General features: G+C 33.1%; 1 protein-coding gene across 3 annotated transcripts in view; it reads right to left on the minus strand.

Moving 5' to 3' along the window:
• The window catches only part of LOC118446498 (zwei Ig domain protein zig-8), a 201,293-nt gene that overhangs the window by 130,525 nt on the left and 58,408 nt on the right, over window positions 1–12,360 (minus strand). For all 3 annotated transcript variants that reach the window (XM_035877213.2, XM_085659255.1, XM_085659254.1), the window contains one exon: window positions 1,162–1,301. In XM_035877213.2, the coding sequence (XP_035733106.1) occupies window positions 1,162–1,240 (79 nt within the window). In that variant the 5' untranslated portion in view covers window positions 1,241–1,301. The remainder of the gene's footprint in view (window positions 1–1,161; window positions 1,302–12,360) is intronic.

Here is a 12,360-nt window from a genome sequence, read left to right on the forward strand (position 1 = left end):
GAAAATTTTTCCTCTATTTAATTTTCTTCTTGTATATATATATATATATATATATGAGTGTGTATTTCTTTTTTGACGAATATGATAACATTATAATATTTAGATAAATTTATTAAATTAAGAAATTCAATTGAAAACCAATATTCATATTTATTATAGATTTATAGAGAAAAATCAAATGTTTCGAATAATACGAAAGAGATCGAAATTTGAACGATAAAAAGGTGTTAATGGCTGAATCGACTACTTTCTTTCAACAGCGGAACCAATCGATCGAATGTTTTTCTCAAGAGAATTGGATATTTGTCTCAACGTGGTCGGTATTATTTCTCTACTTTCGAAAGAGGGAGAATAGAATTTTACGTCGTCTCGAAAGGATCGTCGTTGGCCATTAATCGATATTCATCGTCCACCTTCTTCCTTCTTCCTTTCTCTCTCTCTTTCTCTCTTTCTCCTTCTCTCTCTCTCTCTCTCTCTCTTTCTTTCTCTCTCTCTAGCTTCGATTTCATCGTTCCACTTCGTAATGTAAGGGCCGTCTGGAGTCTAAAAGTACGATTGGACCAGCGCACACGGCTTGTCGCTCGACGTCGAATTTATGGATTCTGTCGAAGGTCCTAGAATTTATGGGAATCCAATGCCTTAATTGGAAAATTATAGGACAATGTCTGAGCGTCGAGCCAGGGGCATTCAGTATCTGTGACTCGTTATTCAGCACCTATAATCTTGCCTTTTTGGAATCTTTCGTGACCGCACAATGAGATATTTTTTATTCCTCTTTTCATTTTTTTTATTTTATCTTTTCATTTTATTTTTTTTTTTTTTTAATTTTTTTTAATTTTTTTATTTTCTTTTTCCCCTTTCCAAAAAGAATTCGAACATAACGCGACTTCTTAACCAACGTGTAACGTATTACTCTTCTCGTGGCATTGAAATTCCCTAGGAAAGAATCGTACCATAAAATATGAAGCTTTCTTTCTCTCTCTCTCTCTCTCTCTCTCTCTCTCTCTCTCTCTCTCTCTCTTTTCTGTATGTTCACAATTTATATGCGTATATACACGCATGTTATTTGTTATATTACAATAGTAGAAAATATGTTCACCAAACAAATATTTACAATCGTAAAATTTCTAATCTAATAGAAAAGGCGATGATATTGCTTACCTTGAGAGTTTGCGGTGCACAGAAAGTGTACCTGGTGAACCAAAATGGAGGCCACCACGGCCGACAAACGACTCAACATCGTAGCCAATCCTCAACTCATTTCTAGTCCCAAAGTCGCAACACGTTCCGCTTTCCTGCTTCTGTAATCAATATAGGAAAATTTCAATTATTAAAACTTTTTTTCTAAATTAAAGTTATTTTCTTTTTTTCTTTTTTTTTTTTTGTAAATCAATTCATGAGAATCATTAATTAATATTCAGATAATAAAACATCAAACAGTAATATAGAATATAGCATCGATTCCCCGTGGTAATATTCAAATATTACCATAAGTTCCCTGAGCATATATGTGTATATGTGCCTATGTTCGATTTAACCGAATTCACGAATATATAAGAAGGGAATGTGAAAAAGAAAGAGAAAGAGAGAGAGAGAGAGAGAGAGAGAGATAGAGAGAGAGAGATAGGTAGATTATCTATATATAGATAAATGGATAGATAGAGAGAGAGTCTCATTGAGCAGAGATCAATGTGATGTGCTCTCGACGAATGTCCTAGAAAAAGTCAACCTGCTCCTTTTTTCGGAGGATTAACAAGCATCGCTCGAGATAGAAAGAGATAGAGAGAGAGAGAGAGAGAGAGAGAGAGAAAAAAAAAAGACAGAGAGAGAGAGAGAGAGAGAAAAAAAAAAGACAGAGAGAGAGAAAGAGGAAGAGAGGAGGGAAGAAAAGAGAGAAAAAGGATCGACAAAACGTTCTCTTGCACTTTAAAACTACTTCTCGATGACGACTCCTAGACGAAGGAGCCGAGAATAATAAATCCAAGTTAGAAACTCGGCGTTGTCGAAGACAGACGATCGTAGGAGAAAGGTTTCGTAGGAAACACGAAAGGGTATTGTCAGGAGCAGTTAAACGAGTACGTCTTGAAGAAAATCGATGTGGGAAAAAAAAAAGTAATAAGAAAAACGAAAGACCTCTCTTTCTCTCTTTCTTCCTCCTTCTCTTTCTGTAATAGAATAATAAAATAATATAATGATTATTATGATATCAATTCTTTCAGCTATTATATTAATCATATGTTTTTTATTTTTTTCTTTTCTTCATTCCTTTCTTTTTTTCTTTTTTCCTTCATATTCATAATACTCATGCAAAACGATCTTATTTTCATAACTATTTTCCGATAAGTTTGACTAATGATTTTCTAAATCTATAAGATCGATCGAAACCCAATAGCTTATGTTTAGAATTGATTTGAAAATAAATATAATCATCCATCTTCTTTTACCAAAGGAAAATTTATCGTGTTTACAGATGAACCATGAAGTTTTCCCCACGAGGTTGGCAACAAGAAGGACGAACAGTATGAAATCAGTTGGGCGCATCAACTCAAATAGAAGATTGTTACCACGAAATTCTGCGATGATTCGATTTGAACGGAAGTTCGTAGAAGAAAACAACGACATCTACCCATCGTTCTCCCACTTTACTGAAAAGCGTTTAGATGCTCCAACGAATCTTTCGTCTATTCGATCGAGCCCCAATCTTTCACCTAAAACTTTTTGATAGTCTCTCTCTCTCTCTCTCTCTCTCTCTCTTTCTCTTTCTCTCTCTCTCTCTTTCTATCTCTCTCTTTTTCTCTCTTTATTTCTCTTTATTTGTCTATTTCTTCGTTCAACAAAAACCCAAAAATAATTCCAAAAGAAACAACCAAGGAAAAGAGAACTTGTTACAACCTCCAAGTCCCTCCTGTTCATCAGTGTCTTTACCCAACAATTTTCGAATAATCCCACTGTCTCCTACAGGTGCTTCGTAACGAGTTTGTGGTTCTACCCAAAAGCACTTCTCTTTCTCTGCTTTATGTTGTCACTCAGAATCATCCAACATTCTCACCGAACGTTCTCTGCGTTCTCCTCGACGAAGAATGGAAGCGTCTGTTGGACGTGAAAAATAGATAAAAGCGGAGCACAACAACAACAACAACAGCAACAGCAATAACAACAACAAAAGAGGAAATAAAAATGAAAAATAAAAATCAACAACGACGACGAACGCAACAATAACAACAACTACGATGACGATCGCAAGAACAACAACAACGGCGACGACGGACAATGGACGTCAACAATAAAAACAACGACAAGAAAGCAAAAAAAAAAAAAAAAAGATAAAATAGGATAGAAAAGAGAGGTGAGGCAAAAACAAAACAAAAAAAAATATAATAGAAAGCTGACCATGTAACATCGTTACGTGAGATTACCCAGCAGTCCTGTCCACCTGACAACAGGATTTGCTCACACGAATAAACAATGAACGATGGGATATGTCTGTTACCGGCATGAACAACGTCTCTACGACGCTATAAATTTATTTCTTTGACAGATTTTTCGAACTAGCCATGAACAGGTGTTGAACATATCTCAGTTGGCCTATCACGGAAAATTATAATCGGCCAGAATCCGTTCTCTTACTTTTATTTATCACAGACAATTTTCATAGACAATTCGTTTAAATAAAGACATTAGAATTTCGTTCGATTCTTCTTCCTTTTCTTTTTCTTCCTCTTCTATCTCACAATATTTTCTTTCTCTTAATTCGTTTTAATCCTTTTTTTTCGAACGTTCCCAAACAATCGGATTAATCGTATTCATTTTCGTCAAAGAATCTCTAAACGATCGAACGTAAATGCAAATACACGAATGAATAAAGACGATGGTAATGTTTCGTTTTGCAAAATTGATACGTTCTGAATACATTAGAATGAACCAATAGTAGATTTATTGATTTCTACGAGAAAATAAAATTGACAAAGCTCCTTTTTCATTTAATCACGAAGAAAGATAAGGAAATACTCTAATTCCTCGTACGCATTTCTTTGTACTCTATACTTTACATACAAGTTCGTAGAACCGACGCCGATTAATAACTACTAAGCGGAAAGCCCACGGCTAATAATGGCCGTATCGTTGAATTTGCTGGGGCTTATTGAGTGAACACCGACCAAACCCATAATCGCGGAAACGATCCCTTTTCTGAAAATCGATTGCTATTCAAACTTAGATAATTTAGGCCTAGTTAATTGATTTACTGCTTCTATTATGAATTTTCATTAGAAATCTGTATCAAGCCTTGACAAATGATTGATTAATTGAATAACGTTCTGATCGATCTTATTAAATTCGACAATATAATTTTGCATGTTTGACTTAACCATTTTAATTAATCTAATCGACCTAGAAATTATTTCTTAACGAGACTTACGGCACATATTTATTATCGTAGATTCTGAAGTTTCTCATTAAAAAATTTTTTTCAAGATATTTCAATGCGATTTATACAAAAAAAGAAAAAAAAAATCCTTCTCAATTCTAAATTCTAGGTTATACGTTGAATTCTTCTAAAGATTATGTGAGATGACATTTTGAAAATTAATCTAAATTTATTTCATCATTTGAAATGATATCGACGAATTCTTATGGTCATTGGATTACGACAATTGCAACAGGAAAAAAAGAAAATTTAATTGCGAACGATAAAACGAATGATTCCTCGTCGCTTAGCGAGTTTATCGAAGAACAGTAACAGCTTATACTAAAAAAAAAAAAGACAAAACAAAACAAAAGAAATAAAAAAATACATATGAAAGAGAGAGAGAGAGAGGAAGAGAGAGAGAGAGAGAGAGAGAAAGAGAGAGAGAGAGAGAGAAAAGCTCTAAATTCTCTCACGAGAAGGGTAATAATTCACGACCATAAAACACGAATGTTAGCTCTCTCTCTCTCTCTATCTCTCTCTCTCTCTCATCTCTCTTCTCTTCTCTCTTTCTCCAACTAACAATAATAAAATGACAATAAAATGACATTTCGCAAACAAACGTAACCAAAGCTTTATTCCATATGAAACTTAGCGACGCGGCATGATGAAAATAGGGATCGTGAAAATTCTTGTGAAAAAAGAATAAAACAAAAAGGAGGCAGAGAGAATACTTCTTTTCTTTTCTTCTTACTTCAAATTTTTAATTCGAACAGACTTATACCCTTTACGATGTTAAAGTCGATTAAATAAAAAGAAATAGACACGGAAAGAGAGAAAAAGAGAGAGAGAGAGAGAGAGAGAGAAAGAGAGAGGAAGAGAAAGAATTAATCAATATGAAAAATGCCTTCGACAAATGAAATTTATTTGACATTAACCACAAATCTGTTTCGGCCATAATTAGGTCACAATGTACAATATTCGTCGAAATTCGATAAAGTGTGTGTTTGCCTACCCATATACATACATATGCATATGAGTACATACATATGAGTTTATTTGATTGAAGTAAAATAATTATATGTTTCTAATACATACCCCAAATTTCAATTTTTGGCTTAACATATATACGTATATATATTATATATATATATATATATATATATATATATTCGTGCTTGTATATGTGCTTGTATACGGATTTGTTTATTTGTTTGAAATACAATATTTATTTTGTATACAATGTAGAGGAAAGAATATTTTAAGCTATGAATTAAATATTAAGGATACTCGGAATACTGAAAGAAATACAGAGAAAGACAAAGACAGAAATGGTTAGAGAGACAAAAAGGTAGAAAGAGATAGAAATAGAGAACAAAGTTTAATCTATTCCATCGAAAAAAAAGACGATTTCTCTCTCTCTCTTTCTCTCTCTCTCTTTCTCTCTCTCTTTCAATGCACTTTAAATCCATACAACTATCACAAAGAGCCATCTCCTCGACGAAAAACGCAAATCTTTTGGATCAATCGATCGTTCAATCGTTCGATCCCGGCACAATTCTCTCGAGGAAAAATTGGGAGGAAAAAGGAAGAAGCAACGAAAGAAAAAGAGAACGAAGGAAGAAGAAACAAAACAGAAAAAAAAAGTAACAAAAATCAAAACGAAAAGCAAGAAATAAAAAAAGAAAAAAAAAAAAAAAACAGAAAAAAAAACAGAAAAAAAGAAAGAAAAAGAGAATTCGGACAAAATCGTCCCGGTGTAGAACAAAGCGATAATGTTACGAGGGTTGCTTCGTGTTTCGTCCATTTTCCGAACGATCCTGTGACAGAAAGCGCGGAATTGACGCGACCACCCCTATCCCTCTACCCCTTGTATCTACCCACGTTTCCACTCTTCAGTATCCACCCTCTGTAACACAACGGTTTCAACGTTCCACGCGTCGTAATTTGCTCGGCCGATCGATCTCTTTCTCTTTCGATGCTAACTCCAAACGGATTCTATCTCCCTCTTTTTCTCTCTTCTTTCTCTCTCTCTCTCTCTCTTTCTCTCTCTTTCTCTCTCTTTCTCTCTCTCTTTTGTTCAATCGATCGATCGAGTGCACGGCTATCGAATGGGCGGGTGCGACATTAGTTATCGGTAACAAGCGCGACGAACAAGTACGTTACAACGTAACCGGAGCGTGTTCTACACAACCATAAAGTACATGCCATTGCTCGGCCTCTCATCCTTCTCATTCTCCAACTGTTACTCCTCCACCACCACCACCTCCTCCTCCTCCTCCTCCTCCATCACCTCCTCTTCATCCTACTAGCTATCGCACTCTTCGTTCTCGATACAGGACGATATCTCGGAACAAGCAATTCGTACGAATTCGTTTGAACTGTACGAACGAACTTTATCAGCTGGTCACCCTCAATGAAATCCATTTCTCTCTCTCTCTCTCTCTCTCTCTCTTCTCTCTCTCTCTCTCTCTCTTTCAATCTCTCTCTTCTCTCGACAATTTCTAACGAGAGCGTTTGACGCGGTCGCTTTACGCGCTCGTTGAAGACCATTTACTGATAATGCACGTGTTTATAAACTCTCGATCTAACATTTGTTGATAACATATTGACAATTATTTATATATATTTATTCTCTTTATATATATATATATATATATATATATATATATATATATATATCTTCCAATACTTCAGCGAATTTGTAATCATTAATGAAAAACTATTATATCGTGCGTGCTATTTCTAGTGCGTGCGTGCGTGCGTGTGTGTATGTGTGTATGTGTGTGTAGATTTGTGAAAAGGAATGATAATTAACGTTGTCACAGAATATCTAGGTACATATATTTTCTGGTGAGTCTTTAACGGGTTTGGTATCAAGTGGTACGTTGAAAGAAAAACATACAGAACAAGTCCCGTTAATTTTCAAGTGTCAAAAATAAACAGAAGAGAAGAGTACGTGAGTACAAACGAGGGATGGGATATATAAAGGGAGAGATGGTTGAAATGGAAGGAACGAACGTACAAAGTCTCAAAGTTTTCTTTTTACTGAGTAAAGTAGAAAAAAAAAAGACAAAAACAAAAGAGGAAAAAGAAAATAAAGAAAGAAATAGCTAACTCAGACAGCCATAAGCAAACAAAAAGTAAACAGCATAGTAAAAAATAAAACATTTACAAATAAGTTGGTCTTTCTTTTTTTCTCTCTCTCTCTCTCTCTCTCTCTCTCTCTCTCTCTCTCTCTGGCTAGGCGCCATTTTCGAAACGAACTCACAATCTCACCACACTGCACTTTCTCTCTTATTCGCGAACTCACCTAATGAGACGTAATTCAACGTAGGAATACCGGATTATGTAATACGCGGTTACAATAAATTTTCATTTTTTCTCGACGTGCTAAAACTCACCACCATGATGACTCCGACGACAACGAGGACAACCACGCATTTTACATATGTCACATATGCAAGATTTACACGCACACATACACGAACATACACATATAAACATACACATATATTGTACGTATCTTCATATACTGGACATATGTGCAAACACGTTTTCATTAAACACGAAACGTAAGAACATTATATTCTAAACTCACAGCGTACCAAAGAGCTTTCTCTCTTTCTCTCTCTTACACAAACACACGCACATACACACACACACACACACACACACTCTCTCTTTCTCACTTTTTATTTATCTCTCTCTTTTGTCCTCTTCGTCAATCCTCGTATTTGTCAAGATTATTATTTCTTCCATGAACTATATCATCCTTTCGCTCTTTCTCTTTATCTCTCTCTCTCTCTCTCTCTCTCTCTCTCTCTCTGTCTCTCTTTCTCATTGAACTGACCGCAAATATTTAGTCATTTCTATGTTCACATTGCTAAATCGAATAATCGAGTAGTTACCTATCTTCCGGTATTTTACTCTCCGTTGCAATTCCTTTCGTTCCAAATATCTCTATCTTTTTCTCCTATTCATGTCCGATTCCGAATCCGGTTTATTCCATATCTCTTTATCAGTTCATCCTTCTCTACGGAATACGGATCTCAAGCGCGTTTGAATAATTCCGAAAAGGCGCGAGAATTTCAAGGAATGCTACAACTTTCTAACTGTTGTTAACGGAATTTGTTGAATTCAAATCGCTAGAGCGAAAGATTAGTCCTACGAGAAAACTTGATTTCAATTTGATATGAATTGTTATCTCAACTAAGATTTTTAATTATGTTAGATCATCTAAAAAAAAAAAAAAAAAAAAAGAAAAGAAAAGCAAAAGAAGAAAAAAGAAAAGAAACAGAAAGAAAAAGTATTTTACGGTGAAAATATTTTCAACAATCATTAACATCATCTCCCATTTACAGTTCTTTTTTTTTTTACGAAAAAAAAAATAAATATACACCTGCATATATATGTATATTCGTGATTATTATTATTTTTATTATTAAACAAATTACCTTCTAATTTACTTTTGAATGTAAACAATTAAAAGTGCATGATAAATGCATACTAATTAAATTTTACTTTTATTGTCTCTTTTTTCCTTCTTCCTTTTTTGTTCTACAAAATATGCAAAAGCATAAATGTATAATACTCTTTTAAATGGATATGCATATTTGAAGACCACTGGACGTAGATAAACTGATAACGAAATATGTCAATGCATTTTGTATGTAACAAAAGAATCAATTTTAGAAATTGTGTCAGCCCTGAAAATAATTTAATTAAAAAATCTAGAGACTAATGGCTTAGGTCGATGTAGCCCCATCCCTTCAACCAATACTCCTTTCAAATATATTTGAGGATTATCGATATAGATTAAAATGATTTTTATCATTAATAAAAAAAACTTTCTCTAATGGTAATTCTCCTCTACCGCCATGCGACTTACTTCAAATTTAATAAAATTCATATCAGAATTTGTTTATTTATTAAATACGATATAAAGATATTATCAAATTTGGCTCATAGATTTTTACATTCTTTATCGTGTTTTAATGAACTAATAAAAATCACGTTACGATTGAATTTATTAAATAAATATATATTTAATAAAATATTTAACGATTATTGTTTTATTATTAATTGATATTTCACTTAAACATTTTCACTTAAAATTACGTACAAACGTTAAATTATTTATTAAGTAGATAATTTTCGAATAAAAGAAATAGGGATTTAAAAATAGAATAGAACAGTTTTATTTGCAGTTGTATACGTATCGTTACTTGGAAATACGATTGACCCAATGGAATTCCCTTTTGCGCAAAGCCACGCGCAGTTATCGTAAAGGTCACGCGAGATGAGCACGCAAAATGATCTCGTCCAACGTGGCGAGACTGAGGCGAAACGATCGCGCTCGTTCAATGGGAAAATGCCGGAACGACGATGAGCACGCAGAATCAACTTACGTCAACGTTCCGGTGAAATAAGAAAGGAAAAACTGAAATGGGAAAGGAAGTTAACTTAGTCGAACCTAATGTCCGAGTTAAAAGCACTATAATGATCGTCGATTCTCATTTATCCACATAAATGTTTCTATTGTTCTTCAAAGATAATAAAACTTTTTGTAAGTCTGTACAATTTATATATAATCATTGAATTGATTTATTGATTATAACCTTACTTTCATAATATTTATTTATGAAATTAAAAAACTACGAAATTTTATAATTTCCACTATGAGTAAGGCTCTCATTCACGAATCAATTCAATGGATTTATTTCGAAAATCGTACAATAAAAAGCAAATATATATATATATATATATATATATATATATATATATATATATTTGCTTTATATATATATAAAGCAAATATATATATATATATTATATATATATATATTATATATATATATATATAAAGCAAATATATATATATATATATATATATATTTGCTTTATATATATATATATATATATTTGCTATATATATATATATATATATATATATATATGTAAAGTAAACAAAAAAGAAATGATATATTCATATAAAGAAATAATTCTCTTTTTGATTTAATCGTTAGTTAAATATTACAATTGACAATTCTAATATCATAAAATATATCAAATTAATAAATCAATAATAAAAATCTAATGATCAAGTAGAGATAATATAATGGATAACGACATAATTAGATATTTACCAAACCCGGACAAAGTGATAAATTCATTAATATCAAGTTAAATGAGATAAATTAAACTCATAGGAAAGAGAATAATCATAAATCTAATAATGAGAAACCTATAACAATCAATAGATAAAGGAGTTCGTAATGAGAAAGATACCTAACTAACAGTGGATGTTCTCAACAACTATGGAATTGTTAATCCTCGACAGGTTGATTCTGGTTCGTGCGGTTTCTCGGTAACGCGTAACAGAACCAACGAGTTAACTCGATTCAACGTCGATGTGTTAATGGATGCAATAACAATTATCGTTTCAATAATGTCCGCCATATTGTTCTCTGAACGTTGCTTACCGAGCAAAAGTATTGCGAGCGATCTCGAATGATCTTATTAATATTGGGAATATAACTGATAATGAGCGAGAGGCAACTAATGAGAGAAAGAGAGAAAGAGAGAAAGAGAGAAAGAGAGAGAGGGAGAGAGAGAGAGAGAGAAACTCAAAGTATCTTATCAGATGCATTAATGGCAACGTCAAAGAGATGAAAAAATACAACTGACACTGAGTGTAAAGCAACTAATGAGAGTAAAAGAGAGAAAAAGAGAGAGAAAGAGAAAGAGGCTAACACTATTTTATCAATGACGACGTCGGAAAGGTGAAAGAATACAACTGACATTGAGCGTGAAGCAACTAATGAGAGTAAGAGAGAGAGAAAGAGAGAGTGTGAAAGAGAGAGAAAGAGAGACTCAAACTACCACATCAGACGCACGAATGGCGACGTCAGAGAGGTGAACGTAATACACGCGCCGTTGAACCTAGGCACGTCGCAGCAACTCCCTTCGTGCGATCGGACTCACGTAACCGTACGTGTATCAGGACTGTACTAGCGACGCGTTGTCCCCGTTAAACGGCAACCCGTATCGATCAATTCAAGTTACCGAACACGTGCGATCGACGCTCACCTGCTTTCTCTCTCTCTCTCTCTCTCTCTCTCTCTCTCTCTCTCTCTCTCTCTCTCTCTCTCTTTCTCTCTCAGCAGCCTTTAACCTTATCCCAGCTTTAGCAAGCTTTGACGTTTCAAAGGGAACCTTTTCTTTTTTCTTTTATTTTCTATTCTTGTTTTCTTCCTCTGTTTTTCTTTCTTTTTCTTCGTTTTCTTCGTTTTCCTCTTTTTCTTCTTTTTTACTACCTATAAGTAATAAAGGAGGATAAAACAAAGGAAAAAAAAATTTTTTTATACCAACTTTTACTACACGATAAACTCTTGATCCATCGATTCATCTTCCTGACTTTTTAATGTCGATCAAAAATAATCTCAATCGTTGAAAATAGAATTTATTTAATTACGTCAATTCGATAATTTAATAAACGTTCTATGTTTAATTTCATGTTGACATCGAATTGATACTTATTTAATACTAAACACCATTTCGTTTGAAATTTTGATAAATTTAATTATTATTCTATTACGTATACACATTAATTCATCATTATTATGTATGTATATATATATATATATATATGTGTATATATATATATATATATTTATACATATATATTCTACCATCATTTTAGTCGGGATTAATAATAATCATTGATTTATTTATACGTATATAAAATAATATCAGAATTACTATTCTAAGTTGATATTAATTATTGTCGGATATTGTAACAATTTAATTTTGTAATATATCTAAACAAAAGCGATAAAATATTATGATTTAATTCATTGTTTGTACAAATGATAGTGATTTACCATGATATTACAATTTATAGTATGACGTCAATGTGGATCATCGAGAGGAGATTGTTAAGAAAAATTAAA

The sequence above is a fragment of the Vespa mandarinia genome, chromosome 9, assembly GCF_050613455.1.
Source record: "Vespa mandarinia isolate Hongniang chromosome 9, ASM5061345v1, whole genome shotgun sequence".
NCBI lineage: Eukaryota > Metazoa > Arthropoda > Insecta > Hymenoptera > Vespidae > Vespa > Vespa mandarinia.